The sequence below is a fragment of the Scyliorhinus torazame genome, chromosome 9 (assembly GCF_047496885.1).
Source record: "Scyliorhinus torazame isolate Kashiwa2021f chromosome 9, sScyTor2.1, whole genome shotgun sequence".
In the NCBI taxonomy this organism is placed as follows: Eukaryota; Metazoa; Chordata; class Chondrichthyes; order Carcharhiniformes; family Scyliorhinidae; genus Scyliorhinus; species Scyliorhinus torazame.
In genome coordinates, this window is record NC_092715.1 from 47,207,611 (window position 1) to 47,228,910 (window position 21,300).

Genomic DNA, 21,300 nt, shown 5'->3' on the forward strand with positions numbered 1-21,300 from the left:
TTGACAATGAGAAGAAATGAAATAGCCTCTACTTTAGGAGCTGTTGAAAATATTAATTATGTCTTTGATGTGTAAAAATAGAATCCTCCTATTATAGAATCACAGAATAGTGGAGCACAGAGGGAGACTGTTCAGCCCATTTAATCTGTACAAAATCATTTGAAGAGCCTGAAGAGCTAAATCCTATTAGCCCCACTCTTTCCCAATATCCTATTTCCTCCTCCAAGTATTTATCCGTTTGAAATTCACTATTTATTCTCTATCCACAATATATCTGGCGGTGCATTCCAAATGCTAGCCAATTGTGTATAGATGTTTCCCCTCATGTCCCCCTCTCTTCCTTTTGCCAGTCTCCCTCTGAGATGTGGTCATCAACTCTAACTCTATGTCAACCCTTCATGATTTTAAACAGTTCAACTTCCGCGTAGTCTTTCTGCTCCAACGAGAACACCATCAGAGCCTCTTCCTCTGTCCAAGTAACTGTAATCAATCAGCCCCAGAACCATCCTCATAAACCCCTTCTGTACCCTTGCGAAAGTCTTCACACCCTTCCTGAAGTGTGTGGCCCAGATTTGGACGCAATACTTCAGCTGGGCTGGATAAGTATTTTGGATAGGTTTACAATAACATTGTAGCTTTTGCAATCTTTGCCTCCATTTATCATTCCAGGAAGTTATGATTCATATCTTACAATTCACATCAATCAGTGCTGGCCCATCTCCAGAGATCCAGACAAGCTGTGGAATTTGGTCTGTGGATATATTTTGAAAAATCTCCATCTGCATCGCTTCCATCCATGTCAGTCGTATTCATGGCCATTCAAATGTTGGACAGTGGACAAAGCCTGTGCTACTTGTATATAGCTACCAGTGCATGTCGGGTAGTGAATGCAGCTGGTGTTTCCTTTATCTGACCTATGGAATAAAAATAAAGCTGGCTGTTGAAATATAGAACCGTTATCTGCCTTTTAAATCATTTTTCGACTGAGAGGTGTATTAAAAAAAAATGTTTTAATCTTTTATGGGCAGCCTGTAAATGAGCTTCTTCTCATCTCAAACATTTGCGACCTATTGTACCTGAAAAGGGCCCGTCTCTTCGCTTCCGTATTCATGTCTGATTCACTGTTCTGTGCCTCTGCCTCTCAGTACGACTTTGTGGAGCTACTCGATGGCAGCAGACTGATCGCCAGAGAAAAGCGCAGCCTGGCTAATTCTGAGCATGCAAGACGGCACATCAGGGCGGTGAGCCTCCAAGAGGCCGGCTTCGTCCAGTACCTTGACTCAGGAGTCTGGCACCTGGCTTTTTACAATGATGGGAAAACTGCTGAGCACGTGTCCTTTAATACCATCGTCATAGGTAGGCACGAATACTAACCTTTAATCCCTTTATTCTTCAAAAAACGATCTATCTTTACCTTAAAAACATTTAACTGCTTCACTGGGCAAGGAATTCCATAGATTCACAACCCTTTGGGTGAAGAAGTTCCTCCTAAACTCAGTCCTAAATCTACTTCCCCTTATTTTGAGGCTATGCCCCCTAGTTCTGCTTTCACCCGCCAGTGGAAACAACTTGCCTGCATCTATCCTATCTATTCCCTTCATAATTTTATATGTTTATGTAAGATCCCACCGCATCCTTCTAAATTCCAATGAGTACAGTCCCAGTCTACACAACCTCTCCTCGCAATCCAACTCCTTCAGCTCTGGGATTAACCTAGTGAATCTCCTCTGCACACCCTCCAGTGCCAGTACGTCCTTTCTCAGGTAAGGAGACCAAAACTGTACACAATACTCCAGGTGTGGCCTCACTAACACCTTATACAATTTCAGCATAAACTCCCTAGTCTTAAACTCCATCCCTCTAGCAATGAAGGACAAAACCCCATTTGCCTTCTTAATCACCTGTTGCACCTGTAAACCAACTTTTTGCGACTCATGCACGAGCACACCCAGGTCCCTCTGCACAGCAGCATGTTTTAATATTTTATCATTTTAAAAAAATTCCTTTTGCTGTTATTCCTACCAAAATGGATAACCTCACATTTGTCAACATTGTATTCCATCTGCCAGACCCTAGCCCATTCACTTAACCTATCCAAATCCCTCTGCAGACTTCCGGTATCCTCTGCACTTTTTGCTTTACCACTCATCTTAGTGTCGTCTGCAAACTTGGACACATTGCACTTGGTTGCCAACTCCAAAACAATCTATGTAAATTGTCTATTCCCATTTGACATTTGATATATTTCATAAACTTCATGATGATTATAGTTGCGTCTTCTCACAGTTATTGGGAAGTTCCAATTCAGTGTCCAATTAGAATTAATGGCAACAGTCAGTGCCATTCTTAGTCACGCGGATTGAGACCAGAGTAGACCAATTCATTCTTGAAGGGGTTATTGTAGCTTCCTTTCATTTTCAACATGCCCTGTATGCAGAAACGCACTTGCACGCCATTCATCCCAGTGTTTATTATGCAGCCAACCTGTAATTTACTCATAATCCAACCGTGACCATATTTTGGAACAATTAATTGTATGGGATGTTTCTGAGAGGGCATGATCTGCTATAGAGAATCATCGAATCCCTACAGTGCAGAAGGAGGCCATTTGACCCATCAGATCTGCACTGACCCTCTGAAAGAACACTCTATCTCGTCCCACAACCCTACCCATGCCCCATAACTCCACCTAACCTGCACATCTTTGGACTGTTTGAGGAGACCTGAGCATCCGTAGGAAACTCATGCAGACACGGGGAGAATGTGCAAACCTCATACAGCAGTGCTAACCATTGTGCAATTGTGCCACGCAAGTCTATTTCATCCTATGACTGAGAGGGCCTATTCCGGTACTATTATAAAAGAACAATAGGAAACACCAAGGTAAAGTCCTGTAGCCACTCTCCTTCCATATTTGTTTCCTTCCTTCGAGGAGACCTGGCTGCCACTTGGCACATTTCCGCAGGAACATTGGGAATATGCTGTACTTGCAGACAGTGCAACAGACGTACTGTTGCACCTGCTCGATCTTCAATTAAAACCGAAGCCCTAAGCTGTATCCCCCTTTTCCTTTCGATTCAGAAATAAATCCTCCCGTGCATTCACTATCCAGCCAGTGGTGCCTCCTGCTAAATTTGACTGGTTTGGGAGATGGTGAGACACCTCTCCCCTATAGCCATGAGCGCTAAGAAGCAAACAGGACGCTGACATGTAACCTGGTTAATTTATTCAGAGTCGGCATTCTATACCTGGGATTAACATTGTTAAATAAGGTATACATTTAAAAAGGACTCCGAGACCTGTGTTAGAGCCCACAGCCAAGTCTTACAGCGCAGAAGGGGGCTGTTCAGCCCATCGTGTCTACACCAGCTCTCCGAATTTGAAATTCACCCACTGCCACCCTCCTGCCTTCTCCCTGCAATCCTGCAGATTATTTATTTTCAAATAATCACTTAGTTCCCTTTTGAGTACCTTGATCGAACCTGTCTCCACCATGCTCTCAGAACGTACATCCCAGACCTTCGCCACTTCCTTTTTAAAAACATTTTTTCCTCATATTCCTTTTGCTTCTTTATCCAATTACTTTAAATCTGTTCTTGAACCGTTCACAAGTGGGAACAGTTTTGCCATTTCTGCTCTGTCCAGACCCCTCATGAATTTGAACTGATTCCAGACAATAAGTAATTAAGTTGAATTTCCACAGAGTTTATCTCAATGTTCACTGTAACCTTGAGGGGAGATCGGGTGAACCTTGGTATCTTATATACTGTGATGATACTAGTTGTCGTGTTATATCACTCTGGGGTAACACGGACTGCAACTGGATGCAGTTGTACTTGAAAGTAGACTCCAAACTTTGATGTTAGTTCAATACGCTTTATTGAACTTGTTAAACAGTGCACACAGTTTAATCTAATCTAAGCGTGCTTACTGTAACGAACTAGACCAGACTAGCTCTGAGCCACGTCTAGAAGGTGCTAACTGATATATACACCCTGACTGTCACTACAGTTGTCACCAGTGGAAAGCGGCAGAGTGTTGATGCCTCGTCTGTTTTATAGTGGGAGACCACCTTCTAGTGTTCTGCCTGGTGATTGGTTGTGTTCTGTCCTGTGTTAATTGGCTGTACTGGGTGTCTGTCACTGCCTGTCTGTATCCCATTATGTGCATGAGTGCATATCATGACACTAGTGTTGTCACAGTCTAATACTGTCTGCAAATAAATTACTTGTACGGTGCAGCCTCCATTTTTCATCTTCTTTTCTGATTACCTGCCAGAACATTAGGGCATAAAGGGTGCTAAGTAAGCGCAAATTATTTCTTGCTTTGAAGATTAAGTTCTGTTTTTGATATTTGTATTGTGCCTGACTACAATATTAGGTCCACAATTCCAATGTGCCGGAATATGTAAAGCCAACTTTTGGTGGCTCTTCATGATCTGCCAATTCCCATTATCGCTGAAGAGAAACACCTTTTCATAATGAAGTTTTTATCAAAGTAAGGTTTGCTAAAGCTAACAATGTGCTTTTCCAGGGTGAGAATGGAGTGTAATTGTAAAGATTGCATTTTTTACAGATTCTGTAGTGGAGTGTCCACGGAATTGTCACGGAAATGGGGAATGTGTTTCAGGAGATTGTCACTGTTTTCCTGGATTTTTTGGACCTGATTGTGCCAGAGGTATGTAAAAACACTTGTTTAGAGTTCCAAATCACTGGTTTGTTATCAACAAGGACAGGGAATTGTGCACAGCCTGGGAGTGGAACAATTTTGGAGATGACGTAAAATAACCTGAGATGTTTCCCTTAGTTAGGGTTGTGTCCTACATGGCAACAGACTCTGAGGGCCTGATTTTTGCGGAGTCTGGATAACTCTGGAGCCATTTAAAAATGGCAAGAGGGACCCGATTCCGAGTTGCCGTACCCACTCCCGGCACCAGAATCTTTCACCAGCGTGGAGTAAGGGAGAGCAGGGCCGGACCCTGCACTGCCACCCTACACAGCCCCATTCCTGGGGTAGAAATCTCCTGGCCCTCACAGTTTTCATGAACCCATGAATCATGTACTCGTGGACTGCTGCTCCTTCAACTCTATGAAAGTGTCAGACTTTAAAGTTTCGGTAACAGAGGCTTCAAATATTTCACACCTCTTAATCTTGTCCAAATATACATTGGAACATTGACTGGGTTTTCACTTTTCCTCATTATACATGATTGGCTGAGTATCCAGACCAATACAAACATTAGCCCAGCAGGGAAACTGTTTTGACCATTGAAATTAATTGTTGACATTGTTTGATTGCTAGCTTTAAGTGGTTATAATAAGTTGTTCTTTCTGTGATCTCTTCTGTCAATGCCTGAATATTTACTTGGACAAGATTGAGAGTGTGACATGTTTGAAACTTCTGTTATTGATGCTTTACTGGTTAGTCTGATGAACACTTATGGGATTGAAGGAACATCAGTTTTGTTTTCAAAGAACATTTCTGAATGGGTGTTTCTTTCTGCTGTTCTACGGTTGCCATTGTTATTAAATAGCTCCTTGGTTACATATATAGTGGATTCTGGGTGAATGGCCTTGGTAGTAGCATGAGTTGGCATGAAGAATATGAGGTGCCATGGAGAATGGTTGGGTCTTGGGTTGCCATGGAAAGTATGAAACGCCAGGGAAAGTGACTGGGGGCATGAATTGGCATGGAGACTGTGATGGACCATGGGGAGTGCTGAGGAGTATGTGTTAGCATGGGCACTATGAGGGGCCATGGGGATTGGCTGAGGAGCATGTGTTAGCATGGACACTATGAGCGGCCATGGGGTGTGGCTGAGGCGCATGTGTTAGCATGGACACAATGAGGGGCCATGGGGAGTGGCTGAGGCGCATGTGTTAGCATGGACACTTTGAGGGGCCATGGGGATTGGCTGAGGAGCAGGTGTCAGCATGGACACTATGAGGGGCCATGGGGAGTGGCTGAGGCGCATGTGTTAGCATGGACACTTTGAGGGGCTCGGGAGCATGAATGGGCATGGAGGACAGGATATGGGGAGTCGTTGGGGGGTTGTGAATTGATGTGTGAACATAGAACATAGAAAATACAGCACAGAACAGGCCCTTCGGCCCACGATGTTGTGCTGAACCTTTGTCCTAGACACCACCCCTTTGCACAAACACCACCCCATCCAAACTATTTGATCTAAAGAGTTTCCACTCTATATTTGGGAAGTTAAAGTCGCCCATGACTACTACCCTATGACTTCTGCACCTTTCCAAAATCTGTTTCCCAATCTGTTCCTCCACATCTCTGCTACTATTGGGGGGCCTATAGAAAACTCCTAACAAGGTGACTGCTCCTTTCCTATTTCTGACTTCAACCCATACTACCTCAGTAGGCTGATACTCCTCGAACTGCCTTTCTGCAGCTGTTATACTATCTCTAATTAATAATGCCACCCCCCCCACCTCTTTTACCACCCTCCCTAATCTTATTGAAACATCTATAACCAGGGACCTCCAACAACCATTTCTGCCCCTCTTCTATCCAAGTTTCCGTGATGGCCACCACATCGTAGTCCCAAGTACCGATCCATGCCTTAAGTTCACCCACCTTATTCCTGATGCTTCTTGCGTTGAAGTATACACACTTCAACCCCTCTCCGTGCCTGCAAGTACTCTCCTTTGTCAGTGTTCCCTTCCCCACTGCCTCATTACACGCTTTGGCGTCCTGAATATCGGCTACCTTAGTTGCTGGACTACAAATCCGGTTCCCATTCCCCTGCCAAATTAGTTTAAACCCTCCCGAAGAGTACTAGAAAACCTCCCTCCCAGGATATTGGTGCCCCTCTGGTTCAGATGCAACCCGTCCTGCTTGTACAGGTCCCACCTTCCCCAGAATGCGCTCCAATTATCCAAATACCTGAAGCCCTCCCTCCTACACCATTCCTGCAGCCACGTGTTCAACTGCACTCTCTCCCTATTCCTAGCCTCGCTATCACGTGGCACCGGCAACAAACCAGAGATGACAACTCTGTCTGTCCTGGCTTTTAACTTCCAGCCTAACTCCCTAAACTTGTTTATTACCTCCACACCCCTTTTCCTACCTATGTCGTTGGTACCAATGTGCACCACGACTTCTGGCTGCTCACCCTCCCCCTTAAGGATCCTGAAGACACGATCCGAGACATCCCTGGCCCTGGCACCCGGGAGGCAACATACCTTCCGGGAGTCTCGCTCGCGACCACAGAATCTCCTATCTATTCCCCTAACCATTGAATCTCCTACAACTATTGCTTTTCTATTCTCCCTCCTTCCCTTCTGAGCCCCAGAGCCAGACTCAGTGCCAGAGACCTGGCCGCTAGGGCCTTCCCCCGGTAGGTCATCCCCCCCAACAGCATCCAAAACGGTATACTTGTTTTGAAGGGGAACGGCCACGAGGGATCCCTGCACTTTCTGCCTGTTTGTTTTTTTTTCACTGTGAGTGAGGGTTAGAGGGCCTAACCCCTTTTATTACAATTAAGACAAGTTTCCAGAGAACCAATGTAGGCCTTCTAACCAGCCCACCTCCATGACCGCCCATGTAGATGGGCCTGATTCTATCCTGCACTAGCCCGCCAAGTAAAAATTGTGTGTGACTGGATGTTTTAAATCAAGATCAATCTACCAAAATTTCCCAACCTGTCGTGAAAATCCAGCATTGAGTCTGCGATACTAATCTATTTTTTTCATGCTCATGGATAGTAAAGATTTGAAGCACAAGTAAATGGACCATCACTGAGAACTGCTTTAACTGTTACAGAAAGCAGTGTCTGGTCATTTAATGAAAAGAAAATTTTATATCTGTTCATTTGCACATTTAATTGCTGAGTTATTTCCAACCTGGTGTAACATGCTCTCATTTCTTGTACAGCAACATGTCCAATATTATGTAGCGGCAATGGCCAATATTCCAAGGGGCGTTGCCTTTGTTACAGTGGCTGGAAAGGAACCGAGTGCGATGTGCCCTCAACCCAGTGCATCGACCCTCTGTGTGGAGCACACGGCATCTGCATCATGGGCTCCTGTGTTTGCAACTCGGGTTACAAAGGAGAAATGTGTGAGCAAGGTACAGCAAAATAGAAGAGCAGTAAAGTCACAGGATCTGTCTTGTTGGAAATGAATCAAAGTGTAGTGTGGCACCAAACGCTGAGATATTAAGGTAGAACTTCTGATCAGCAAAGTCCATGAATGACTGACTGCTTATTGCACTCATATTATTTTCCTGTATAAGCATTTTGTACAAAATTATGAACTCATTTAGTTCAAATATTTTCCTCACAGTAGTGCACACTGTGAGGTATTCATAGTGCATTATAGTTAGTTATGGACTTCTCTGATTTTGAAGTTCGACCCTATTCGATTTAAAGAACTGACATGGTGTTGTTATGAGCGGGTTAAGAAGGATGAACTGACTTTGTCCCACTCCTGAGTTGAATATAGAATCATAGAATTTACAGTGCAGAAGGAGGCCATTCGGCCCATCGAGTCTTGGAAAGAGCACCCTACTTAAGCCCACACCACCACCCTATCCCCGTAACCCAGTCACCCCCACCTACCCGACCCCATCTAACCTTTTTTGGGGATATTAAGGGCAATTTAGCATGACCAATCCTCCTAACCTGCACGTCTTCGGACTGTGAGGAAAACGGAGCACCCGGAGGAAACCCACGCAGACACGGGGAGACTCCTAACAGACAGTGATTCAAACCGAGAATCGAACCTGGGACTCTGGAGCTGTGAAGCAACAGTGCTAACCACGATAACAGAGTTTGAATATAAAATATTCCCAACTGAACATACATTTAACTGTGTAGAGCTCGGAGGAAGAAATAAGCCAGCCAGGTTTCTGAAGTTAATAAGTAAAACAGGTAAAAGTACAAAAATATTTTAAAATGTCCAACTATTTCAATACCTCTAATTTATTTCATCCCAAAGACAATGTTGTTTCACAAAAGCAGTTATTGTCCCTTCCTTTCCTTACAACATGTAATAAATCGCAGGCTCATTTTGTCAATTCTTAAAGACATCTGCAGTGCAATAGAACAATAGAGATGCCATTATGCTATTGAGTGTGTGTTGTCGGCCCACTAATAATTGGGGAGAAAGTAGAGGAGCAGATTTGCAGAGAATTTACAGATACTGAGAGAGTTCAATTATACTGTTATAGACTGGGATAGCACCAAGCAAAGAAAGGGGGACATCCCTGAAATGTGTACAAGAGATCTTTCTTCATCAGTGTGGTTCCAGACCAACAAGAGAGGAAGCAGTGCTGGATCTGTTTCTGTGGCATGAGGTGGGGCAAGTGGCTGTGGAAAAGCATTGGTGAAACATTGATCATAATGCCATTTTAGAATGGTTATGTAAAGAAGGATAAAGTACATTCAAAAGTAAAAGTACATAGCTGCAGGAGGACTAACTTCAGTGAGTTGAAAAGGGACATGCCCCAGGTCAGTTGGAATCAAAAACTGGTTGGCAAATAATGAACAATGGGAGACCGCCAGGGAGGAAATGGCTTAGATACTGTAACTTTGGACATTTTATTACGTTAAAGGCACTGTATAAAAATAGTTGTTATCCAGGTTTGGTATATCCCCATGACATGAGCTGAAATTTCCTGCGTGACTGAAGATGTACCAAAAAAAGGTGAATGACAATTATACAGTTATTGAATATAAAAAGGCCACTGAAGATGTAAAAAGTGGAATAAGATGAGCAAAGAGAAAGGAGGGAATAGATCAGCGACCATCAGGAAAGGGAAGCTAACTATCTCAAGTAAACACACAATTGGCAAAAGGATAGCCAAAGAAAGGGTAGGGCCGATTTGGACCAAAAATGAGACCTACTCACAGAAACACAGAACCTGTCTGGCATATTAAATGTGTACTTCGTATCGGTCTTCACTCAAGTGACAGTAAAGGAGGAGGCAGCAGTGATATTGGAAAGGATGACACCAGGGATGAACGTCTTCAGTTATGTGGATAGCCTGAGGTGCTGGGATTGTTCTCCTTAGAACAGAGAAGGCAGAGAGGAGACTGAGGAGGTGTTCAAGGGGCGGCATATGGCACAGTGGTTAGCACTGGGACTGCGGCGCTGACAACCCGGGTTCGAATCCCGGCCCTCGGTCACTGTCCGTGTGGTGTTTGCTCATTCTCCCATGTCTGCGTGAGTTTCATCCGCACAACCCAAAGATGTGCAGGTTAGGTGGATTGGCCACGCTAAATTGCCCCTTAATTGGGAAAAAAAAATTTGTACTCTAAATTTATTTTTAAAAAGAGAGGTGTTCAAAATGATTAATTATTTTGACGGCGGGAAGAAGGAGAAACTGCTTCTAGTGGCTGAAGGTTCAATAACTAGAGGCACAGTTTTAAGGTGATTTGTAAAAGAACCAGATGTCGCAAACATTCTTTTTACACAGCGCGTTATGATCTGAAATGCACTGCCTGAAAGGGCCATGGAAGGAGATTCAACCAGAACATTCAAAAGAGAATTAAAGGTGAAAAGAAATGCAGGGCAATGGGGAAAGAGCCGAGGATTGGGTTTAATTGGGTAGTACTATCAAAGAACCAGCATGGACATGATGGGCCAAATGTTCTCCCTTTGTGCTATATCGTTCTCTGAATCTATGATTTAATACGATGACACACACACAGCAGTCGTCCCTTTCCATTGTCAGAAGTGGAATATTTAAGTCTTGCGTCATATGGATGGTAAGTGGATTAAAGATCATAGAGTCTGTAAGTTACTTCCTCTACAAGTTTCTGAGGGGAATTTTCCGTTGCATATAGTTTTTTCCTTTATTTGTGCTGGGTTTTACTCCATTTTACCACTCCCAGGATATTAAAGGCCACTTCTGTGTTGTGAGTGTCTTAATTCATAATGCTCCAGCCATCATGAATGTGGGGGGCATGCTTGATGGAGCAGCTGGTCTTTTCCTGATCATCATTTCTGTTTGTTCGTCTGCATGTCCAAACTTCAGATTCTTTATTTTGCTGTCCTGAATTGTGTGCACCTGCAACATTTGACACCCGTTTCCACTGGTTCATTTATCCAGACCTCGTATGTCTGTCCTTCTGCACACTGGTGGCCTTTTATCTGTGCACTGGAATGCAGTACTGGAGAAAAGCGCTCTGAATAGATCATGGCCCTAACAAGGGAACTGATGAGGTGTCACCCTTCCTAACACACTCAAAACTTCAACAATAGTACATCCCTGTCTGGCGCAAAAATAAGATGGGAAAGGTGGCTCAACCATGGTTAACAAGGGAAATCAGGGATAGTGTGAAAGCCAAAGAGGAGGTTTATATTTTGGCCAGAAAATGCAGCAAGCCTGAGGACTGTGAGAAATTTTAAATTCAGCAGAAGAGGACAAAGGGTTTAATTCTGAAGGGGAAAATAGAACACAAGAGTAAGCTTACAGGGTCTAGCATGAAGGACAATTCTTATTAGTCAGGAAATTATATTATGGAAATTGATTAAAATCCAATAAGTCTCCAGGGCCTGATGCCCTGCATCCCAGAGTACTTAAGGATGTGGCCCTATAAATACTGGACGCATTGGTGATCATTTTCCAGCATTCTATGGACTCTGAAAGAGTTCAAATGGATTGGAGGGTAGCGAATGTCGCCCCACTTTTTAAAAAGGGAGGAAGAGAGAAAACGGAGAATTATAGACCAGTTAGCCTGGCATCAGTGGTGGCAAAAATGCTGGAGTTGGGGCAGCACGGTGGTGCAGTGGGTTAGCACTGCTGTCTCACGGCGACGAGGTCCCAGGTTAGATCCCGGCTCTGGGTCACTGTCCGTGTGGAGTTTGCACATTCTCCCCGTGTTTGCGTGGGTCTCGCCCCCACAACCCAAAGATGTGCGGCATAGGTGGATTGGCCACGCTAATTTGCCCCTTAATTGGAAAAAAGGTAATTGGGTGCCCTAAATTTATAAAATGAAAGAAAATACTGGAGTCAGTTATTTTTTATTTTTTTTGAAATATGTTTATTCAAAATTTTTCAATACTTTTTACAAAACACTCCAAAAAGGAAAGAAAATATACAAGATAAAAATAGAAAGGGCAATACGCCAACAATCAAAGCAACAATCCTCTAACCCTTAAACGATTTAACAAATTAAGAACAAAATGGGGCAAACGTCCCTTACATAAACCAAAACAAGAACCCCCCCCCCCGGTTTGCTGCTGCTGCTGCCCTCCACCTAATGTTCCGCAAGAATGTCAATAAACGGTTGCCACCGCCTGGAGAACCCCTGCACAGATCCTCGCAAGGCAAACTTTATCTTCTCCAACCTGAGAAACCTCGCCATGTCATTGATCCAAGCCTCTACGTTTGGGGGCTTTGTGTCCCTCCACATTAGTAAGACCCTTCTCCGGGCTACCAAAGAGGCAAAGGCCAGAACTCCGGCCTCTTTCGGCTCCTGCAACCCCGGCTCATCTGACACCCCAAATATTGCCATCCCTCGGCTCGGTTTTTCCCGAGTATCCAAAACCTTGGACATAGCCTTTGCGAAGCCCCTCCAAAACCCCTCAAGCGCCGGACACGCCCAGAACATATGGGCGTGGTTTGCTGGGCTCCCCAAACACCTAACAAATCTGTCCTCTACCCCAAAAAACATACACATCCTCGCCCCTGTCATATGCGCCCTGTGCACCACTTTAAACTGATCAGGCTGAGCCTGGCGCAAGACAAGGAGGAATTAACCCTGCCCAGGGCGTCAGCCCACAGGCCCTCATCCAGCTCCTCACCCAGCTCCTCCTCCCACTTGCCCTTCAGCTCCTCCACCGAGGCTTCCTCCGCCTCCTGCAGCTCCTAGTAAATCGCCGAGACCTTACCCTCCCCGACCCACACGCCCAAAATCAGCCTGTCCTGTATCCTCCGGGCAGGCAGCAGCGGGAATTCCCCTACCTGCCTCCTGACAAACGCCCTAACCTGCATATATCTGAAGATATTTCCCGGGGGTAACCTAAATTTCTCCTCCAGCGCCCTCAGACTGGCAAAAGTCCCCCATCCTTTTAATTCCCGCCCGATGCCAACTTAGGAATCCGTCATCCATCCTGCCCGGTGCAAACCTATGGTTGTTCCATATCGGGGACCAGATAGAGGGCCCCCACCTCCCCCTGTGCCGTCTCCACTGCCCCCAGATCCTCAATGTCGCTGCCACCATCGGGCTTGTGGTATACCGCGTCGGCGATAGCGGCAACAGTGCCGTCACCAGTGCCCCCAGGCTAGTACCTACACATGACGCCGCCTCTAGTCTTTTCCACGCCGCCCCCTCTCCCTCCATTCGCCATTTCCGAATCATTGCCACATTAGCTGCCCAGTAATAGCTGCTCACTCGCTTGAAAAAGGCCTTAGGGATGAGAAGAAGCAGGCATTGGAACACAAACAAGAACCTAGGGAGGACCGTCATCTTAACAGACTGCACCCTGCCTGCCAGGGAGAGTGGCAACACGTCCCATCTCTTAAAGTCCTCCTCCATCTGGTCCACCAACCGCGCCAAGTTGAGCTTATGCAAGACCCCCCAACTCTTGGCCACCTGGATACCCAAATACCGGAAACTCCTCTCCACCCTCTTGAGCGGCAGCTCCTCCAGCCTCTTCTCCTGACCCCTCGCATGCACCACAAAGAGCTCGCTCTTCCCAACATTGAGCTTGTATCCCGAGAAGTCTCCAAACTCCCTAAGGGTCTGCATGACCTCTGCCATCCCCTCCACTGGATCTGCGATATACAAAAGCAGGTCATCTGCATATAATGAGACCCGATGCTCCTCCCCTCCCCGGATCAACCCCCTCCAGTTTCTAGACTCCCTTAGTGCCATGGCCAGCAGCTTATTTGCCAGGGCAAACAGCAGGGGGGACAGGGGGCACCCCTGTCTCGTCACATGGTACAGTCTGACCTCAGCCGATTTGTCGATACGCTCGCCACCGGGGCCTGGTACAACAATTTGACCCACCCTATGAAACCCTCCCTGAACCCAAACCTGCCCAGCACTTCCACAGGTACTCCCACTCTACCCGATCAAAGGCCTTCTCCGCGTCCATTGCCGCCACCACTTCGGCCTCCCACCCCACCCCCCCCCTCTCCGAGGGCATCATGATCACATTCAGGAGCCTCCGCACATTTGCATTCAATTGCCTGCCCTTCACTAACCCCGTCTGTTCCTCGTGTATCACTCCCGGACACAATCCTCAATCCTAGTGGCCAGGATCTTCGCCAACAACTTAGCATCCACATCGAGGAGCAAAATCGGCCTATACGAGCCACATTGCAGCGGGTCCTTGTCCCACTTGAGGATAAGCGAGATCAGCGCCCGAGACATCGTCGGGGGAAGAATCCCTTCTTCCTTCGCCTTGTTGAAGGTTCTCACCAGCAACGGACCCAACAGTTCCACAAACTTCCTATAGAACTCGACCGGGAACCCATCCGGCCCCGGGGCCTTGCCGCCTGCATGCTCCTTGACCCCTTAACCAGCTCCTCCATCCCGATCGGGGCCCCAAAACTTCGACCTGTCCCTCCTCCACCCTCAGGAACCTCAATTGATCCAGGAACCGCCGCATCCCCTCTCCCTCCTCCGGGGGTTCTGACTTGTACAGGTTCCCGTAGAAATCCCTAAAGACCTCATTTATTTTGGCTGGACTCCGCACCGTGTTTCCCCCGGATTCCTCCAATTTCCCTAGCCACCTCCTTCCTACGTAGCTGATGCACCAGCATCCGACTCGCCTTCTCCCTATACTTGTACACTGCCCCCTGCACCTTCCTCCACTGGGCCTCAGCTCTCCCCATAGTCAGCAAATCAAACTCCGTTTGGAGGCTCCGGCGCTCCTTCAGCAGCCCCTCTTCAGGGGATTCCGCGTATCTCCTATCCACCCTCAGTATCTCCCCCACCAATCTCTCCCTCTCCATCCTCTCCCTCTTCTCCCTGTGAGCCCTGATTGAGATTAGCTCTCCCCTGATCACCGCCTTCAGTTCCTCCCAGACCACACTCAGCGGTACCTCTCCATTATCATTAAGGATGAAATAACTGAGCATTTGGAAAGCGGAGACAGGATCAGTCCAAGTCAGCATGGATTCACGAAAGGGAAATTACACTTGACAAATATTCTGAAATTTTTGAGGATGTGACCATTAGATTGGACAAGGGTGAACCAGTGGATGTTGTGTATCTTGACTTTCAAAAGGCTCTTGACAAGGTCCCACACAAAAGATTAGTGAGCAAAATGAAAGCTCATGGTATTGGTGGTAATGTATTGAAGTGAATAGAGAACTGGTTGGCAGGCAGAAAGTGGAATAAATGGGTCCTTTTCATTGTGGCAGGCAGTGACTAGTGGGGTACCGCAGGGTTGAGAGCTGGGACTTCAGCTGTTCACAATATACATTAATGATTTGGACAAAGAAATTGCATGCAATATCTCCAAATTTGCAGATGACACGAAGTTGGGTGGCAGTGTGTGCGGTGAGGAGGATGCAAAGAGGCTGCAGGGTGACTTGGACAGGCTGGCAAATACTTGGCAAATGCAATAGAATGTGGGTAAATGTGAAGTTATCCACTTTGGTGGCTAAAACAGGAAGGCTGATTATTATCTGAATGGTGGCAGTTTAGGAAAAGGGGAAGTGCAACGTGACGTGGGGGTCATGGTGGAACAGCCGCAGAAGGTTGGCATGCAGGTACAGCAGGCGGTGAGGAAAGCTGATAACATCTGGCCTTCATAGCAAGAGGATTTGAATATCGGAATAGGGATGTCTTGCTGCAGTTGTACAGGGCCTTGGTGAGGCCACACCTTGAGTATTGTTTTGGTCTTCTAGTTTGAGGACGCCATTCTTGCAATTGAGGGTGTCCAGCGAAGGTTCACCAGACTAATTCCCGGGATGGCAGGACTGATATATGAAGAAAGACTGGATCGACTGGGCTTGTACTCCCTAGAGTTTCGAAGAATGAGAGGGGATCTCATAGACACAGATAAAATCCCGATGGGACTGGACAGGCTGGATACGGGAAGAATGTTCCCAATGTTGGGGTCATCCAGAATAGGGGTCACAGCCTAAGAATAAGGGGTAAGCCATTCAGGACTGAGATGAGGAAGAACGTCTTCTCTCAGAGAGTTGTGACCTTGTGGAATTCTCAACCACAGAAAGCTGTTGGGGCCGGTTTGTTGGGTATATTCAAGAGGGAGCTGGATGTGGCCCTTGCGGCTAAAGGGATCAAGGGGTATGGAGGGAAAGCGGAAGTTGGATACTGAATTTGCATGATCAACCATAATCATATTGAATGGTGGTGCAGGCTCGAAGGGCCGAATGGCCTCCTCCTGCATCTATTTTCTGTGTTTCTAACCCCATGAACTGTCCTTATTGTAGACTCTCAGTAATCTCCAGCTGCTGGCAGCAATATTCTGCTGTTTATTAATAAGCAGGGGGAAAACTGTTTTTAGGTTATTAGCTTTAAAGTGATTTTTATTGTCACAAGTAAGCTTACATTAACACTGCAATGAGGTTACTGCGAAAAGCCCCTAGTCGCGACATTTCAACGCCTATTCGGTACACTGAGGGAGAACTCAGAATGTCCAAATTACCTAACAGCACGTCTTTCGGGACTTGTGGGAGGAAACCGGAGCACCCGGAGGAAACTCCGCAGATACGGGGGGAACATGCAGACTTCACACAGACAGCGACCCAAGCCGGAAATCGAACCTGGTACTCTAGCGCTGTGAAGCAACAATGCTAACCACTGTGCTGCCCCCAATTAGTTCAATTAGTTCTGTCCTCAATTAGTCCTGCTTTCGTTCAATAAAATTACCGTATTATAACTGCCAGAGCTTTTCGTACAAATTATTTGGATTTGAGATCTGTTGAATTGGTAAACGTGCATTGTAGTATTAAGACATTGGCCGGAATGTTTTGGCCGCTCGCTGGCAGTGGGATTTGCTGGTCACGTCGGCAACGCAAACCCGCTCGCGGCTTCAATGGGAAATAGCATTGACAGCAGAGACTTCCACCGCCAACGAATGGCGCGATGCCTCCCTCTGCTGAGAAACACATGGCTGGGAGGCCGGAGAATCCTGTCCATAACAAGAACTATAATTCACACCTTCCCAGACACTTATTGACCTTCTATTTGGTATGTTTTCTATTGGTCACTGGCCAGAATGCACTACGCTGTTGTCCAGCTCTCCAGAAATGAAATGAGCTGGAGCTGTAAAGCAATTGTGCTAGCCACTATGCTACCGTGTTGCCCAATGCGTCTTTTGCTTTGCTCTTTTAAGCAATGACTTATTAACGCTTTTAGAAAGCTCACGCATGCTTTCATCCTCGACTACAAAAGCTTCATCTTTTTCTGTACTGTGATGGTTCAGCCGTTCTTTATTTGTAGCCCTTGCTTTTTCAACTGTCATTTAGTTTGTTAAATGGCCATATGGAAAATTATTACTACCCGGTGGAGGGAAATCGGGGGCAGAAATGTGCTAATTTCCAAATCTGTCCGAATTTTCACTTGCTTCCTGAGCCCACCCAGGGCTAGACCATTGATTACTTTTTCGGGGCCAAGAGGCTGGCAAAGGTCCCACCCCTGGTGAATAAAACGTCCTTTTGTGTGTTGGTCCTCTACGTGAAGCTCTGAATCACTTGGCCAAGGTTTCCGACTGAAACTGTTGCTTCTCTCTCATGAAACCATGGTGCCAAACGTGGCCGCTCTTCTTCCTGTCTGGAGCGGAAATGCCATTGTTATCGATGTTTTGACATCAGAGCCTTCTGCTTAGTCAACGCCACAAACATTGCCCAGTCCCAGCGCAGCAGCTGATAAAATACTTTGTGCTATCCTACAACTGACCCTGGCAATGCCAGTGACCAATTCCGTGTCTACTATCAACATTTCTGCCCTGTATTGTTTTTTGTCAGTTCCCTGGGAAGATGTTCCGATGTAGTTCATGGCATGCATTTGAAAATCAATATTTTTGTGATCAGTGGTGCGGCTGATGCACTCATTGGTGCTTCTGTGCCGGCCTGAAAATGTCTTTGTAGTTATTCAAACATGTTCTTGTACCAATGAAGCATGTAGGGGCTGACTAAATAAGGAACCGGTAGATTCACCATATTCCTCATTCTTTGAACGTAATTCCTCTTCCACCCGCAAAGCTTTCTCCCACCTCACACTTTCTGTCTGATTCTTGTGCCCGTAATTACCATCATTGGATTAAGACAGTTCCTTCAATCTCTTCTTCCATCAGAAAACTAAGGGACCTCACGGCCAGGCTTTACAATCAGTGCGACCTGGGTGAGATCATTTTGGCTTTTAGACTACAGCAAGTAAGAAGTCATTAAGATCCAAACAGAGCAAAGTACACCCGATGCTGGAAATCTGAAATAAAAACAGAAAATGTCTGAAACACTCGACAGGTCACCTCAGCATCTGTGGAGAGACGGGGTTAGGGATAACACTTTCAAGCTAATAGCCCTCATCAGGGAGGTGACGGCTCAGTATTGGGGGACAATGATACAGTGGTATTACTGGACTCGGAATCCAAAGTATGGCTTTGGGGACCCGGGTTTGAATCCTATCTAGGCAGATGGTGAAATTTTAATTCCGTAAAAACCTGGGATTAAATGATGACCATGAAACCCTTATTGTATAAAACCCACCTGGGTTCACTAATCTGCCACCTTTACCTTGTCTGGCATGTATGTAACTCCTAACTTCCCTCTGAGCAAGCCATTCAGTTTAAGGACAATTGGGGATGGGCAATTAATGCTGGCCCAGCACCAACACCCACATCCCTTCAATGAATAAAAAAAATCAGAAAATAGCCTCCCGTGAGTAGCCATGTTGGTTCCAGTTATTTGGATGCAGATGATAAGCCACATCCAAAGAATGAGGAGAAGAATATGTAAGTAAAGTCACCATAGTCATAAATGACCATAGGCTGCTTTCTACTTTGAGGGGGAGAACTGACTAATGGCGATTTAACCTGAGGATCTCCATATCTCAGGCAAGGAGCAAGGTTGAGAAGTCTTCATGAATAACATCAGCCGGTACGGGAATTGAATCCGCACTGTTGGCCTCGCTGTACATCATGAACCAGCTGGCCAGCCACCTGAGCTAAACAGGCCCCCAGAGCAATCTGTAAGACAGATGTCACTCGCAGACAGGTGAGTTGGACTCTGCCAGCATTGCTTGAGCCCAATGCAATTAATCCTATCATGAAATGAGGCAGGCTCCATGTTTAAATGAGGAGCTCATCTTGTGTCAGGAGCACAAGAAAACCTTAGTCCACTGGGCCGTTTTCAGTGTTCATTTTGCGAAAAGCTGGGGAATAACTTCCCTCAGTCTGATTGTGGAAACCTTCAAGCCCATATCTTTACAATCAGGGGCTGGATTCTCCACAGTGCTGTGCCGAAATCGCAGCCGGCACGGGGGATGGAGAATCCAATTTGACGCTGTAACCGGGCCCCGTGCCGATTAGGCGATTCTCCGGGACACGTAAATCTGTGTGACGCAGAGTACGCGTGCTGCCAGGGGTCCATTGCCAGAGGCTGACCCAGCAGTACTCTGCCCCCGACCGGCTGAGTTCCCGACAGCGTGGAACTAACCAACTTTTGCTGGTCGGGATGTTGACATGGCGGCTGCGAACTCAGTTCACGGCGGGGGATAGGAGACCGGGGGGGGGGGGGGGCCCTTATGGACGGCCTGGGATTAAATCTGCATGGTTTCCGGCTCGGACGCGCGGCAGATCGGGGGGGGGGGCTCTTTTTTCTGTCTGCCTCCGCGGTCCAAGGCCGCCATGGAGCTTGGCGCAGCCGCTGGAGGTCGCCGTGCACATGCGCGGACTCCGAACCGGAAGTGCAGGGGCCCGTTTCCACAGCTAAAGCTGCGAGAATCACTCCAGGTCCCTGCTAGGTAGGAATGTCTGGAGTAAAATGACTCAAACTGTTGTGGGGACTTAGTCTCATTTTGGGAGAATCCAGACCCATGTGTTTGGTGCCTTCTCATTCCAAATCTCTGTGTTCACTTGTTTAGTTCTGTCACTAGTATATGTGAAATATTGGGATAATTATTATAGAAAGGTTAGTGGGTAGCTGAGGGTGATTACAATGCAGTCGTATAATGAGAGTTCGAATGGTGTCATCAACAGAACCTCAAGTGTTTGTTTTAATTGTAATGTCAACTACTGCCTTGTAATTACTTGGAGTTACCTGTTATTTGCTTGTGCAGTACAGTGTAAATTTTATTGAATAGCAATTTATTTTCCTGTGAAGTCTAGGAGAGGTGCAGACCATTGCTAAGCTGTGTCGGTGATCACGTGACCAAAGCATAGTTAACACAAGGGAAACATTGCTGCTGAATTATGGAAAAATAACCAACAGTTGAATCACTAGGAAATGCTGTGACCAATATCCAAGATACAAAGAACAATGGGTTTGAATGTCCCTTTTCTTTTTTTTAAAGTAAATTTTGAGTACCAATTATTTTTTTCCAATTAAGGGGCAATTTAACATGGCCAATCCACCTACCCTGCACATCTTTTGGGTTGTGGGGGTGAGACCCTCGCAGACATGGGGAGAATGGGCAAACTCCACATGGACAGTGTCCCGGGACGGGATATTGGACCCTGGCCGGGATCGAACCCGGGTCCTCGCCGCCGTGAGGCAGCAGTGCTAACCACTGAGGCACTGTGCCACCTGGAATATCCCCTTTCCAATAGTTTATTTCGGGTGGAGCGCAGGGGCGAATCAATTTTCTAAATCAGGGCTGTCCACACTTTACTCTAAGGTTGTAAAAACATATGACGGCTTCAGCTTTTGTGTAGGAATTTAAATATGTCAGATACTGCAGTCCTAATAATGAGGCTGACTCATGTTCAAGATCATGCACCAGTCAGTAAATGCCAGCCATCTTTATCTCTGCTGCTCGTCATTTTGATAAGTTCAAAGTAAATCATCTGGTGATCTTTGTTTACACATATCTCTGTATATCTCTTTGGAGCCGAGCTGGTAATAACTAGAATAAAAATACAATTAATCTTTCCAATAAAAAGGAAATTCTGATTAAATGTTCGTTGGAGTTGTAAGATAGGGCAGTGAGAGGCGGCGCAGTGGTAGCACTGCTGTGTCACGGCGCCGAGGTCCCAGGTTCGATCCCGGTTCTGGGTCACTGTCCGTGTGGAGTTTGCACATTCTCCCCGTGTTTGCGTGGGTTTCACCCCCACAACCCAAAGATGTGCAGAGTCGGTGGATTGGACACGCTAAATTGCCCCTTAATTGGAAAAAATGAATTGGGCACTCTAA

The 21,300-nt window shown here is 46.3% G+C and overlaps 1 protein-coding gene across 29 annotated transcripts in view; it reads left to right on the forward strand.

Moving 5' to 3' along the window:
* Positions 1-21,300, forward strand: part of LOC140429166 (teneurin-3) — a 3,593,949-nt gene that overhangs the window by 3,377,405 nt on the left and 195,244 nt on the right. For 27 of the 29 annotated variants that reach the window (XM_072515817.1, XM_072515806.1, XM_072515811.1 and 24 more), the window contains 3 exons: positions 1,146-1,356; positions 4,576-4,677; positions 7,897-8,091. In XM_072515817.1, coding sequence (XP_072371918.1) covers positions 1,146-1,356; positions 4,576-4,677; positions 7,897-8,091 — 508 coding nt within the window. The remainder of the gene's footprint in view (positions 1-1,145; positions 1,357-4,575; positions 4,678-7,896; positions 8,092-21,300) is intronic. The other 2 variants (XM_072515819.1, XM_072515826.1) reach the window with 1 other exon arrangement.